This window comes from Haematobia irritans, chromosome 2 (genome assembly GCF_050003625.1).
Source record: "Haematobia irritans isolate KBUSLIRL chromosome 2, ASM5000362v1, whole genome shotgun sequence".
Taxonomy (NCBI): Eukaryota; Metazoa; Arthropoda; class Insecta; order Diptera; family Muscidae; genus Haematobia; species Haematobia irritans.
The window spans coordinates 85148573-85164676 of record NC_134398.1 but is presented as its reverse complement, the minus strand read 5'-3'; the positions used below and the strand labels follow the sequence as shown (position 1 = coordinate 85164676).

Genomic DNA, 16104 nt, shown 5'->3' with positions numbered 1-16104 from the left:
CAAAGCTACTGAAATCTGTTTGTCAAAATTTGAGTTTCACTATTACTGACATTTTTCTGTGGTCCGATTCTACAATCACTTTGGCGTGGCTCGACAAGCCACCATATCATTGGAAGACTTTTGTTGCTAACAAAATATCTGAAATATTGGACAACGTTGGAAATGTTACTTGGAGACATGATAATCCTGCTGACATTGGTTCTCGAGGATGCACAGCTTCTGAAATTAGCTGCAATAAATTATGGTGGCATGGACCAAAATGGTTGTTAAAATCGGCAGAATTTTGGCCTAAACAAAATTACTTTTGCGAACCTGAACTTGAAAAAAAAAGTCACAAATTTCCTGACTGAAACTCAAACTGAAGATATTTTAGATCGATTCTCGTCTTTTAGTCGGGCACTACGTGTTCTTTGCTATGTATACCGTTTTGTAAGAAATTGTAAAAAACAGACGGTCAACTTTACTTATACTGAATATATTACTAAAGATGAAATTTTACTGACTAAGTTTAATCTGATTTGTTTGGCCCAACGCACTCATTACCGATCTGAATGTGAAGCTCTTGAAAACAACCATGATATTGGCACAAAAAGTAAACTGCTAACGTTAAATCCTGTTCTTGATGACCAAAAATTATTAGGGGTGAATGGCCGATTGGCCAATTCTGACATCAGCTACAATGAAAGGCATCCTGTAATCTTACCTGAAAAATCACGATTCTGTAAACTGTTTATTGAATTTACCCACAAGATGTTGTTGCATTCAGAACACAAAATTATGTTACGTGCAATTCGTCAGGAATTTTATGTCATTCGCTTGAAAAGTGCAATACGTTACTGTATAAGAAATTGTTGCACATGTACTATATACAAGCATTGTGTTCGCACTAGGGCTGTCGTTCGGGATCGATTTTTAAAAATCCCGGGATTCGGGATTTCAAAATATTGAATCCCGGGATCCCGGGATTTTTCGAGATTTTTTTCGGGATCCCGAAATTTTCGGGATTCTTTAAATATTTTAATTAATTACAATTTACAGCGCCAAAAAATTGTTGTACATTAAACCAATTTATTTAATTAATTCAATTTTATTAACAACAAAAGAACATAAGAGTAAATTTAAAAGCAATTTTAAATTGCTATCATACTTAGCGAAAAAAAAATAAATGAAAAAAGTCATTTCTTATCGCAATCTTACTCAGCAAACATTTTAAGGATTAGGTTAGATTAGGCGTATTTTCGTATACTTGTGATAATCGTTTTGTACTTCGATTTAAGTAAAAATATCGCAGCATCCAAATTTTTGTCAGATAATCGCGATCTTGTCATATTTTCGACGGACCTTTTATCATTGCTTTTTATTTTATGTGGCACGAATTCCATTTCACATGAACTCATTATTCAAAGGTCCTTCTCGTTTATTTCGATTTTTGATGAAATTGTGCTCTTTAGTATACCTCATGTATAATAAATTCTTACTCAAGATGTTTATTAACTCAATTTGTCGGTTATGAAATCTAAGGGCCGTTTACACTGAGTGAAGACTCCAATTTATTAATAAACAATCTTAAAAAACCACAATTTTATCACATTGGTATTATTTTTTCGGGATCCCGAAAAATCCAGGGATTCAAAATAAAAAATCCCGAGTGACAGCCCTAGTTCGCACTCAGATAATGTCTTCACTACCACCTGAGAGGTGTACATTTTCCGTACCCTTTACTAATACTGGTGTAGATTTTGTGCAGTGTTGCCAGGTTAGGGGTTTTCCCCCCAAATTTAGGGGGTTTTTTCACGTTTAGGGGGATTTTTAGATGTAAAATTTATTTGGGGGGATTTTTGGGGGTAAAAAATTATTTCAGACCTTATAAAGTGGAGCATTTCTCAAGCAAATTCGGAACAATTCTAGCATGAGTTATGAGAAAAAAGTTTCGGAAAGTCAACAAGAAGATCCTAAATACAAACAAGTATCCAATAGCATTATTTTCGTTATCTTTTTTAAACTCTTCTGTTGAAAGGGCATTTTTAATATTTGACAAAATTAAAAACAATCGTATTTTAACTTAGCAGCTGAAAGCTTTTTAAGAGTAAGCCCGCTTTTTAAATTGATATACATATTGTATTATTACATCCATAAAAAAAATAATTTCCTCAGGGATGAAATTTTAAACAAACGAAAATCTCTTTTGTTTTAAAGTATTTTCTTAAATAGCAAATTTTATTTTTTATTTACTTCAAACGAAAACAAATTTTAGCATCAAAAGAAAACTTAGTTTTTCTAAAATTTCGTTTCTCAGGAAAGAACTCTTCTTTCAGGATATATATTTGTGTTAAATTTTTGTACTTTTACACTCTGAAATTTTTTGGGGGTTTTTGAAAAAAGCTTAGACCAATTTAGGGGTTTTTTCTTAAGATTTGGGGGGAAGAATCAAAAATCACCTGGCAACACTGATTTTGCGGGACCTTTTGAATTGAAAACTTCGAGAATTAGAAATTCTAAACTGTAAAAGGGTTATGCTGCAATATTTGTGTGTCTCTCTACCCGAGCTGTACATTTAGAGGAATGTTCAGAACTTACAACTGAAGCCTTCTTGTCTACTTTTAATCGATTTGTGGGAAGAAGAGGGTTACCTAACAAGATGTTCTCTGACAATGGCACTAACTTTGTAGGAGCGAGTAGGGCATTGACCATAGAGTATAAGGCATTCCTGAAAACAGTGAATAGATCGGTTGCTGAGAAGTATAACTTACACGGATTTTCATGGCACTTCATTCCGCCTCACGCCCCACATATGGGTGGACTATGGGAGGCGGCTGTAAAGAGCATGAAGTCTCATTTAAGGAAAGTTGCTACTAACATTAAATTTACGTTTGAGGAATTTGCCACACTTCTTGTTAGGATTGAAATCATTTTGAATTCTAGGCCAATTTCACCTATCAACGAAGATCCAAACGAATTAATTCCATTAACCCCTGGTCATTTACTGAGAGGAGCAGCTTTAATAGCTGTTCCTGAGGAATATTCTGACAATCTTACATTGCTGAACCGATGGCAACGGTTAAAAACTTTGCAAATTCATTTCGCTAAACGCTGGAAGAATGAGTACATTTGTGACCTCCAAAGGAGATACAAATGGAAGACGGCTCAGCAAAATCTTAAAGTAGATGACTTTGTTGTGGTGAAGGAGGACCTCCCCCTAATGAATGGTGTTTGGGTAGGGTACTGAAAGTCTTCAAGGGGCAAGATTCTAACGTACGTGTAGCTGAGGTCCGCACCCAAAACGGGTCGATAATTCGTCCAATAGCTAAACTCTGTATAATTCCTACTGCTAAGCATTAATTTCCACACCCGTTCACAACTTAACAACATTTTACGTTTACAGCCAAGTATCTAACGTTCCAAAGTGCCGCATCTGCCACCAAAGGCATGCGTTAAAGGACTGTGGGAAATTTCACCAAATGGACGTTCGTGGGCGAAGAGAAGAAGTTAAAGTAAAAGGGTTCTGCTTTAAGTGTCTCTGTTCGAGTCATACACGTGATTGGTGCCGCTCACGAAAAACTTGTCTTGTCTGTAACCAGAATCACCACACCATGCTCCACACTGACAACACATCCAACTCTAAACGGAATCTCACCAAAATCATCCGACACAAGCCCGCGAAGTCTCAGCATTCGTCATCAGGACGTCACTCCACCAGCCATTCTCGACGCACATCCCAAGAACAAAATCAACGGAACTATATACATGAGCGATTAAGTCCCCTATTAAAAACTCACGTATTTTTGCCCACTGCATTAGCTCGTGTCTTAGCCCAGAATGGTACAGGCAATGTTCGAATGATGTTGAATTCGGCGGGAAAACAGACAATTATCCTGAGATTGATGGTAGACCGTTTAAATATCCGTACGACAAAAAGGACCCAGTCCGAATTCTGTACTTTAAACCTTCAATCATACCATGATGAAACCGTAAAGGTGCAAATTACTGGACTTGTCAAATCCCATTTCAACATGGCTTTGCCTGAAGCAACAACGGAAAAAAGACTTCAGTCCATATACAACCATTTAGGCACTTTGGCTGATCCCCACTTCTATAAGCCATCGAATATCGAGGTTGTCATCGGAAACGATCAGCTATCTAAATTACTCTTGGCTGGATTAATTCAAACTTCCTCCTCCATGCCAATAGCGCAAAGTACGATCTTCGGTTGGATCATATCCGGAGCATGTACATACTAAGTTGCATTGCTGCAAGAGGGGCGGCATGTTGAACTCCGTTCAACAGTGATTTTGTCTTTTTTTCTTTTTTTATCGTGTAACAATTATTGAATTAATGAATTGAATTTGAATGTGTTACTGATGTAACGTTTAGATAAATCTTTGAAATGAATTCTTTAAAAGCGGCAACTCTGACCGCTTTCTCTGTCTGACAGTGAAAGCTTTCACTCAAAACTCTTGTTTAATATTTGTCCCTTTCGTTTTGACTGGATTAAAATATTTCTTGTATGTACTAAATCACAATGTCTGATCAATGCTTTGGTTTTGTAACTTACTTGCGTTTCAATTTCCAAAAGGGTAAGCCGCAGCTATCCACTAATAAACAATTTGTACTGTAACTTGAAAATTGAAATTTTGCCTTTCTTTTCTCGTTCTGGTTTTACTCATACTGTTCTGGGAGCATTACGATAACTAATACTACAGTCCATTACAGTCTAAGCCGTCTCGGAATTGTACACTTTGCTTGGCGTCTACTCACAGGTGTTGGAAAAGTTTCCCGGCCCAGATCCTCGACACCAAGAGGCTGGTTGGTATCAAGGACGATTTAAGCTAGTCGCATTTGAGGACCAGAGGTCTATGCGTGGATACCTGGAAACCCTCCTGACCCTGAATCTATTTTAAACACACTGAAACAATGCAATCCAGATCTTCCAACAGCTGATTTGAGGGTTGGCTGAGCAGCACAATATTCAACTAATATAGGTGCCTGGCTATAGGAACATACCGGGCAACTGCGAAGCAGATGAGCTATCAAGGCTAGGAACTACCTTACATATTCCAGGGGAACTAGAATCTGTTGGCATGCCTCTGGCTACCTGCAAACTCTTACTGCGTTAGAAGGCTGTCATGATGGAAAATGTTCGATGGGAGAATTGCAAGGGTTGTAACGACACCAAGCAAATATGGTCCCATTTAAACTTAAACCGCACACTAGATATGCTAGTGTTCTTGAGACGCCAGATTTCACTCCTGATATCTACTATAACGGGTCGCTGCCTGATAGGCGATTTTGCAAAAACTATTGGCACGAAGTATTATGACTATGGTATGAGCTGTCATGATGCGGAGAAAAAGGAATCAATAAAACACCTCTTGTGTGAGTGTCCTGCATTTTGTGTAAGGCGTAAGCAAATTTTAGGGGCATATAGCTTCAGATTACTGGCGGACCTGGAAAACGTTAACTTAAGCAGTCTGCTAATGTTCTTGGAACAATCTGGTTGATTCAACAGAAGAAAATAATCGAGAAGGTTCAGCGGTTAAAACTAGAAGTGCCCATATGTAATAGGTACTTTTAGTTAATGTGGTATCACAATGGACTGAATAGTCTAAGTGAGCCTGAATCTTAATCGGGCTGACACTTTAACCTAACCTAACCTACATTTTAGATACGAATAACCCAGTTACTTCCGTAGGAAAAATATGTTATTGAGAATTAAACAAAAATGATATTTCATACACTAAATAGAGGAATGAATATGCAATGGTTAGCAAGCCTTGCATACAAGTGTTTATAGGTTCAATCCCAGTTTTGACCGAACACAACAATTTCTTTCAGCGGTGGTGTATCCGCTCCCAATTATGCTGTTGAATGAATAAGGAGAGAAGTTCACCGCCCGCACCCTCAAAAAAAATCGCTTCTTTAACATATGTTCCAAACATATTTTGCAGGAAGCACATATATTATTGGATACTGCCGAAACATTAATATGTTTGTTTGTTATGTTGTGAACATATTATATGTTTGGAAGCATTTTGAGCACAAAAATATTATATGCTTGGAAGAATTTTTCCCAAAGACGATTGTGCTCATTCCCTAACATACTCGTAATTTTCACTTCCACGAAATTTTTTAGTTCTTGGCATCTTTTTCTGTAATACAAATAATGTTGAAGAAATTATTCACTTTTATAAATTTTTTTAAATTTTACCTTTCGCCTGCACGGAGAATCGAACCGAGGACCATACAGTTTGTAAGCCAACACACTATCCACTGGGCTACGTAGCTGTTATGGTCACCAGCAGATAATTATCGTTATAAGTTACATTTATATAGCATAGTTTGCAACGCCCACGAGCCCATGCAAACATAACATTATTTAACAGAAACATACATTTGTTTGCCACGTGGAGCAGTGGTTAGCATGTCTGCCTTGCATGCAAAGGGTCGTGGGTTCAATCCCTGCTCCGACCGAACACTTTTTTTTTAATTTACACATTTATATTTATGCTATATTAAATTTTTATAATGAAACTTCGAAATGTGGGTTATTAAAGATTTATAGACAGTAGCTTGATATAAACGAAATTGACTGATTTTTGGATGAAATATTTTTTTTTTTGCAAAAATAAAAATTTTGTAACAAAAAACTGTTTTTGGTACAAAACTTTAAAATTTGGAAGGAATTCAAAAACTCTAACAAAAGAAGAACGTGGAGTCGAGTATAAACGTACATAAATAATTTTATAATATAAACATACATTTATTTAGGCGTGAACAGTTTTTTACTAGCATTTAACACCATCGCTCTAAAATGCCTTTTATTTTTCTTTAATAATTAATTTTAAAGAAAATAAACTTTTTAAATTGTTTTAGCTGCAAAACTCGAACTTAACGCACGCTTTTATATTTGAAGGTGTCCGTCAACTCCTCGTGGACTACTTATTAATTAAGAGGAACTAAACTTTGTTTTTATACATTTTACTGTGTAATTTTTCACTATTTCCTCCTTATTTCATTTTATTGTCCCAACTCTAAAAAGAGTATAGTGCCCTTTCGTTATTTTTATGAAGACCCCTGATTTCTATTAACGAACCAAGAAAAAAATTGTGCCCATAATGACAAAATGATAAACAAAACACATGTCCACACATACATAAAATGCTGCTCTCAAGTCGAAAACATATGCTGTTTGTTTTTCAAATGTCTATTTTCTTGGTTCCGAATGTCCATTCTCTTTATTCAAATTAAATAATATTTAGACTTAAGCATATCAAATTTTTGGCCTTATCATAAAACAGTTTTCCGAAACAACATACAGGCGGTTTCACAGAAATCGCTCTCTTTTGATTCTCTCGCTGTGTTATGTTGATATCTTTCGTCAACTCTCCCGGTTTCCATCTCTATTTCTTTCTCTATACTCTGTCGCTTTGAATAAAATATCACAACATATGTATGTTTAGTCGAAATTTGTAAATTTATATATGTTTGCATTCACACATATGATTTTTATGAAACATTCATGTCCCAAACATAATATATTCTAACATATTAACATAGATGTCCCAAACATTTAGTGTTAGTTTAGGAACATTACATGTTTGCACTTAAATATATTGTGTTTTAAAATTGTGCCCGAAACACATTTTGTTTATATCGGAACATATGAAAAACATATTTTTCTAACAGTGCGTGAACTGAATAGTCTTAGGGAAGATGGACCTTCGCCAAGGCTGAAACATTTATAGTTATACTAAAAAAAAAACAAAAGTTAACTTATTTTAGCAACCTTTATTTTAGTTCAATGTTCTATGTTACATTTCTTTACTATGCCATTTTATAGGGAAAAAAACTTATTGTCTTTATCCTTATATATCACTTTTCATTTTGATTTCCACTTGTGAAAGATGAACTTAGCAGCGTTGCCAATTTAGCTTTTTTCCCGCTAGATTTGGCTTTTTTTGAAGACGTTTAGCGGGGAAAAAATGCATTTAGCTTTTAGCTTTTTTCTGGCTTTTTTCATCACCCTTTTAGCTATTTTTGGCCTTTTTTATTTTCGACATGTTCCTATTGAAATATGGATAAAACTTCGTTTTTATGTAAGTCTTGCTGCAAGAATAAGGGTCTCCGCATATTTCGAAGCTCAATTTAAGCCTTAACAATTATTCCAGCCATTATGTTGTAAAGTTTTTTCCTAGTATTCATAAAAGTTATCGTAAACTATCTAATATTACCATACAAACTATCTACTATTACCATACAATCTACTATTACCATACAAATTCCTTATATAAACTGTCAGTAAATTATTAGGAATAATAGCATTTGACTCGTTATTATAATACGTATTCTAAAGTTATTATGATATTACTAAATTAAAATAGTAGATGCGAATTGCTTTGTACACTGAAAAAATATTGTCATTGGTTATAATAGCATTTGTGAATTTCTCTTATATGTTTTCCTCCAAAAGCCCAAAAGCCGATAAAATCCTTTTGTCCTTATAGTTAAGTGATTCATCTTAAAAATGGGTATCTTTTCATGAAAGAAGGCTAGGGTCAATTCTAAAAAATTCTTAAAATTAATTAAAAAGTCTTTAAATTTGTGGAGTTTTTGTATCTTGACCACAAACCAAAATAGCGTTCAAAAATAGAAGAGGTTTTTCAACATTTTATTTTAAAAACGTATACACAGAATAATTTTTACTTAAAGTCGAGTCTGAATTAAATTTAAGTTGCTGTTAGCACGTTTTTAAAGCACTGTAATAGCTCATGAAGAAAAAGCTGAAAAAACGAATAAATTCAAATTTGACTCTGAATCAATACCAAAATCATAAGTGTACAAAATCTTTGGAACCGAACATAGAAATAATTAAGGAAATAAAGTTTTGAATGTGGTATTATTTTTTTAACATCAAAAACAATGCAATAAAAAAATTCGTAGTGATAGGATCAAAACAAATCTGCTATTTATTAATGGAATGGATTTACATTTACGAAAATTGGACAACAATAGGTTTGTATGGGAAATTTTCGAATAAAAGTTATTCAGTATAAACTTGCAAGACAGTTAGAATGGGTTTTATTTTCTTGGGTAATATAAGGAGAAGTGTATACGTTCACGAATTTATCATTAATTCAGTTAAAACGAAATATATTGATATTTTCTAATGCAGTTCTATGTGACATTGGACTTGTTGATGATTAACCAGCTGCTTATTGCTATTCCTAGTAATAAAAAAGTATTTATTTACTAGGAAATATAAATGAAGGACTTCCAGTAAAAATTTGTGATAGTTATCAAAATGTATCGAGTACGCAAACAGAGCTAATATGACTTAGATTTTCTTACAGTCTCACAGAAATGGAAATAAAATGAATACAATTAAAATAATATGCATTTTAAGTGAAATAAAGCCTTTAAGTTTGTTAACTTTCAATCAAAATTGTGACTTTTGATACAAAACAATTTAGCTTTTTTTCTAGCTATTTTTTACAATTTTTTAGCTTTTTTTGGCTAGTTTTTTGGACAAATCTAGCGGTTTTTGGCGAAACAATTCTGGCAACGCTGGAACTTAGTGCCTGTCTTTATGTGTTAATTACACTTTTTGATATCGTCAAATTCGACCTTACTTTACTTTTCCAAATTTTGAAAAAGTTCAAAGGTCGAAAATTTGACCTTTACAAAACTCGAATTTTGACATTTCCAAAATTTAAAAATGTGAAATTTTCTTAATTTTTAAAATGTCGAAAAGTCAACCTTTTCTTTCTGATTACAATCTCTAATGCTGTGTGACATTTTTCATGCCTACGGAGGTCATATCTATGAAAACAAATTAAATTTGAAATGCAATGACATTACGTGTAAGGCATTCATTGTTATAATTGTTTTCACAATGTTCCTATATTTTCGTTCGACTTTTGTATTTAACCATGACAAAGAAAATTGTTCTACACTGAAAAAACGGTTTGGTTAATTTTAGAAAATTCCGATTATTTTTAGAAAATTTTAACTGAAATGTATTACCAACACTGACATCACGCCGATATCACAAAAATAAGTAAAAGAAATGATTCTCGTATGTAATTCCCATAAGAAATTAGCATATCTCACCCATCATCATCTCACGCAGCCAGATCTTACTAGAGACTATGGAAATGTGGATTAGCCAACACTGAAACTTATGTATAGTCAGGCTTGTAAGATGGGTATCTGGCATTTTCTTTTCAATGTGTTAGCATAATAATACCAATTCCTTAATCTTCATGTCCAATTAGCTCGCATTTAAATTTGTAATTAATGTAAAGTAAATGATTTGGACGAAAAACCAGCCTGCACTGAAAAAACAGTGAATCCACCAGGAAGAAAAATTTCGGTTAATTTTAGAAAATTTTGAATATTTTTAGAAAATTTTAACTAAACAGTATTACAAACGCTGGCATTACGCCGATGTCATTAAAATAAGTAAATATTTTTCGACAAATTCAAGAAAATTTATTAGACATAATTAAGTTTTTTCACTTGTTAAAGAAAAATTTGTAGTTTAAAGGAAAAATCTGGAGTTCAAAATTGCAAGAATGTCTTTAGTGACATATGAAGTTCATGATGAACGCATTTGTAGTAAAATTTGCAAATTTAAAGAAATACTGAACTATTTTGTGGGAGACTCGAATTTAGTTAATCTTTATGCTTCATTTGTGTATATTTTTTTCCTCGATTTTAGTTAATTTAACTAACGTACGCAAAAAATTATTAGAGTAAAGAAAACTTTCTCCAAACATAATAATTCCATGAACTAAAATTGGCTTTAGTGAAATAGAGGGTTCACTTTATTTTGAGTGTGCGTCAGGCATCAGGCTAACATAAAAATAGTAAATTATAATACCAATCACCAAGGCCGATTAAAAAAAAAATATTAGTTCAATTAATGTTGTGGACTGATGTTTGTTTTGATTACAAAATTCAATGAATAATTTTTTATTTTAATATTTTTTCAAATTCAATTAAAAATTTATTGGAGATAACTAACAAATGGTATCTTGCCCCAGTATTTGGCTTTTTGAATTAGTCCTCTTTACATTACTTGCAAATTGTGTCTGGAAATTATGGATGTTCCATCACGATTTTTTTTTTTCAATTTGAAATTTTTGAGCTCATTTCTGGATGACGATTGCGATATTTGGTGTAAACTGCTGTAATATTTTTAAACTACCGTGAAATCGATCAGAAGTGGACATCCACGGTCGCCTAAATTTCGTCCACATTTGTGAGTTGAGAGGTTAATTTGAATGTGACAATATAGAAAACATCTGACGATAAGTGCCCACATTGGAGAAATGTCCCCTTTTCAGAATGTCCTACTTTGAGAGGGCTCACTGTACGATTAAAACAGTTTTTTTACATAGACTCCCACTTCCGGCTTTCTTAGTCGATTTTTTGTTATGTTGTTTTTTAATCTTAAGTAAATGTTCTAATCTATGGACTTGGTTACAGGTGCGTCCATGATGATCAACGCTCGTTCGCCCTTGGAATACAATGGATCAAGGTGCGACTTCTGGGTACCATCCCGGCTCCAATGATATTTGGTACTCTCATAGATGAGACATGCATTTTGTGGCAAGAGACATGCGACGAAGAGGCGGGTGCTTGCTTGGTTTATGAGAATTCTCAAATGAGTCGGTGAGTTTGGTCAGATGTGAACCTAAAAACTTCACTACATTTACTAATTGCACCATTTACATTCCAATCAACAGTTATATGTGGATTCTGGCATTGACTGGAAAACTATGCTCGGTGGTGTTTTTCTTTGCAGCCTGGTGGTTTTATATTCCACCAAAACAAGTACCACCAGAGGAGAACTGTGATGGTGCTGCATCACCCATAAGTACCGTGGAGAACGCAATGGTGGTAGCATCAACAAGTTAAATTATCCAAGTAAATGGGTGGATGTTGATGTTATATTAACATTGATACCACCAAACGGCCAGTTTAACGCATTTAACAGTCCTGTTCTATTTACCATAACAGCTGATTTCATTCATAAACACAGAGGGGAAAATACCAGCAATAACAACACAACGATCTCATTGACATGCGTCATTTGAACATATGATTCGAACCCATACATGTTCGCTCGCTTAATACTAAAATACATTTGTATGTTATGTACTTGCATTTACAAAATAAATTTATTGTCATACATGTACTTTTACTGTAAACTTCACAACAGAGAATCAACAGTTATTTCAAAGGTCAAACTCATGGCTGAACAAGAAGGTTAAATCATGGACCCATATGATTACAATTTTTTTATTTCGACAAAATTTTAAGATTCAAAATCATATGTTTATGGTGGTTGCAGCTCTCCAAATGACACTGCATAGCAAATGCGTCTAAAACCAACTCACGCATTCATAGCTGGAGAATTATTCGAAGATGACTTTAGTATCTTGATATTATATTCCAGTCCCAAAATACCACGCACACATTAGCGTAGCTAGACAATTTTCCTAGGGGGGGCTATACCCCCCCTAGCTAAAACTTTATAGACTGAACTTATAGGTTCAACTAATGTTTTATTTCATAAAATTGAATAAAAAAATAGACATCAAAATAACTCGACAATCAATTTATAATAAAGCAACTAAAAGTACCCTACGGGCAAATTGCCACTGACGGACCTATCACAGAATTGGTACCTGTGCTCCAGTTAGTTGCAATTTTCACATTTGGTGAAATAAAATTATCAGAATAACCTTTTGTTCGACATATTTCAAAAGTTTTTTTTTTCATTTCGGGTTCGATTAGGAGCCCAATTTGAAAGAGATTTCTAAGAGTTTGTCCGAGACTGGTTCCTGAGGACCTGTTTATGGGTCGCTCCTGCTAAATTGTCCCAAGACGTGTCCTTTGGGATGAGTCCAAGACGCGTCCTAAAATGTAAGTTTACTCCGTCAATGACAAACCCATGTTAAAGTGGACGGTCCCTTTCATACGTTTTGATCAGAACTGGGACTGGTCCATACACACCAGGGACTAGTCCTGTACCAGTTCTGTGGTTGATCCATTTCCCGTAGGGTAGTTCCACATTTTTCCCAGCAAAAAAATGGGTGTTGTTCTAAAGGCACAACTTTAAAACCATTTCCAAAAATGTCTTCACAAAGAAGTTAACTATTTTAACTACATAGGAAGTTTTTTTACTACATTTTTTTATATTTTAATGTTAATTAATTATTAATTTTTCAAATAGTTTAAAAAAAGAGTAAGAATAAATAAAATGGTACAAATTATTCAAATTTTGCCACAAGAATGCTAAATCCATTATAGAAAAATCGATAATATTTGAAAAAACGTTTCAAACAAGCATTAGAATGCATTAAAAATCATAAAAAAGTATACAAATTATTTATTTGGGAAAATATCACAAAATTTTTAATTCACATTCAAACCACTGAATTCGGATCACACCTTAAGAAGTGATGCAAATTCATTGCAACGGTTGTTGAAACGGTGGACATTCGTTCTATGACAAGTTAATATTACATTCATCGCTTCTCCGCCAATTTTGTACCACTTCCAGACCCAAAAAGAACATTTTCACTTCTTTTTTGGCGACGCTTTTTTGCAGCATTATTAAGATATTAATTTATGAAATAATAGTTTTAATATCAATTACTATTTTTTATTCAACTAAATCATAAGTTCAACCACAGCTTTATTTGATAAATATAAGACTTCTACCACAACCCAAGTAATTCGATTGTGCATGAAAGTCTTTAGTGGAACTTTGTGCGTTGTACGAGTATATACTTGTTTAATTTTTATAAAAATGTAAAATCGTAAATAGGTTTTCAAATTCTGTGGGGGGGCTAAAATTTTTCTGCGGGGGTCTAAGCCCCCTCCCCAGAGGCCTTCCCACGCTTATGCACGCACATCAGTTTTTAAACTGCATCATGAACTGCTTTTGTTAATAGCTGGCAAAGAGCCATTTGACTGACTTCCATTCTTAACTTTGGTGGGTATTATAGTCTTATTTGTCTATATCGGCGAACCTCGGATGAATTATCCACTTCACAATCACTCATAGGTGACGCAATTAAATTTGAACCTTCACTTTTCTCTGGATTTGAATTATTTTGTTCAGGACAATTGAAAGAATAAATAATTGCCACTTTTACCAATATCATACGATCATAGACCAATTAAAATAGAGACATACCTTGACAATTCACCATGGTTTTGTTTATTTGCAGTGCGCAGTCATTCCACTCAATTGCGCTGTCAAGTGACTCAATTTATTTTTGGAAAACGAGAGTTACTGTACAAATCAGTCAATTTGCTTACAAAAAAAGTGTGGATGTATAGAATTTTATAAGCTTTTTCAATATTTGGTGTTTCATCAAAAGAACAAAGGAAAGAAAACAAATTAAAGCCAAATTAAAAACTCACTCAATTGCAGACGAAAAAGAGCTATCTACAAACTACAGCGCTGTGAATTCACTTGAGATGTCTATACCTTCCTTGGTCTATGATACGATTCTTTTATCAGCTGATTTTGACTTTTTAAAATTGTGTACAACATATTGAAATTTTTATACCCTCCACCATAAGATGGGGGGTATATTAACTTTGTCATTCCGTTTGTAACACATCGAAATATTACTCTAACACCCCATATAGTATATATATTCTGGGTCGTGCTGAGTCGATCTAAGCATGTCCGTCCGTCTGTTGAAATCACACTAACTTCCGAACGAAACAAGCTGTCGACTTGAAACTTGGCACAATTAGTTGTTATTGATGTAGGTCGGATGGTTTTGCAAATGGGCCATATCGGACCACTTTTACGTATAGTCCCCATATAAACCGACGCTCAGATTTGGCTTGCAGAGCCTCTTGGAGGAGCAAAATTCATCCGATTCGGTTGAAATTTGGTACATGGTGTTAGTATATGGTCTTTAACAACCATGCAAAAATTGGTCCACATCGGTCCATAATTATATATAGCCCCCATATAAACCGATCCCCAGATTTTACTTGAGGAGCCTCTAACAGAAGCAAATTTCATCCGATGCGGCTGAAATTTGGTACATGGTGTTAGTATATGGTATCTAACAACCATGCAAAAATTGGTCCACATCGGTCCATAATTATATATAGCCCCCTGTTTGTGATTGAAAAAAACGTGTTGAGTAGTTTTTTTCATACTAAATTCTTTATTTGAATCTATGCTATCACTAAGGTTTTGACAAATCTTAAATCTAGTCTAAAGGCAACACTTGGTTACCCCATGCTAAGCCTACAATCTTATCGCTATCCTAAATATACAGATGCCGCGGCATTTTATTAGGGTCTTAGGTACGGAGCCACCGTGGTGCAATGGTTAGCATGCCCGCCTTGCATACACAGGGTCGTGGGTTCGATTCCTGCTTCGACCGAACACCAAAAAGTTTTTCAGAGGTGGATTATCCCACCTCAGCAATGCTGGTGACATTTCTGAGGGTTTCAAAGCTTCTCTAAGTGGTTTCACTGCAATGTGGAACGCCGTTCGGACTCGGCTATAAAAAGGAGGTCCCTTGTCATTGAACTTAACATCTGAGCAATGTCGGCTGTAAAAGTCATCCTGTCTTCCATGACTCGGGTAGATTGAAGGCTAAGCGGAGCTGTCCTCGAACTCTCATGATGCAGCCAGCTTTTACTTCCAAGATACCTTGAGGCGGTAATTCAATTATCCCTTGTGCCCGATCCATACACTGTATATGACCAGCCGTTTGATTGAAAACCTTGAAGATCCAACCGTTTGTAAGCTCTAGTTTTTTTCCAGAAATCATCGATCACAAAATCAGCGAGCTGGCAGTTTGGACTGATTAGGGGCTTCAGTGGCGATGTCTCACACGATTGATCGTTAGCATCTATCCAAGGCCAACCTCCGACACACACGTATTCATCTTCTGCAAACGTCTGACAATTATTTAGATCCGCTTGCGACAATAAGTGATATGAGTCCATTTTGAAATTATAAATCATATATTCATTTCGCCGGACGGGTATCATTCTAGCTTCTCGAAAGGAATTCCAATGGAGCTGCGATATTTGGTCATTAAATAGAGGTAC

General features: G+C 34.7%; 1 protein-coding gene across 1 annotated transcript in view; it reads left to right on the top strand.

Annotated features, from left to right (window-relative positions):
- Oatp26F (Organic anion transporting polypeptide 26F) overlaps positions 1 to 12199 on the top strand; it is a 127351-nt gene extending 115152 nt beyond the window's left edge. The window contains exons 6-7 of the mRNA XM_075295506.1: positions 11488 to 11673; positions 11748 to 12199. Of these exons, the coding sequence (XP_075151621.1) occupies positions 11488 to 11673; positions 11748 to 11919 (358 nt within the window). The 3' untranslated portion in view covers positions 11920 to 12199. The remainder of the gene's footprint in view (positions 1 to 11487; positions 11674 to 11747) is intronic.
- Positions 12200 to 16104: the final 3905 nt, after the last annotated feature.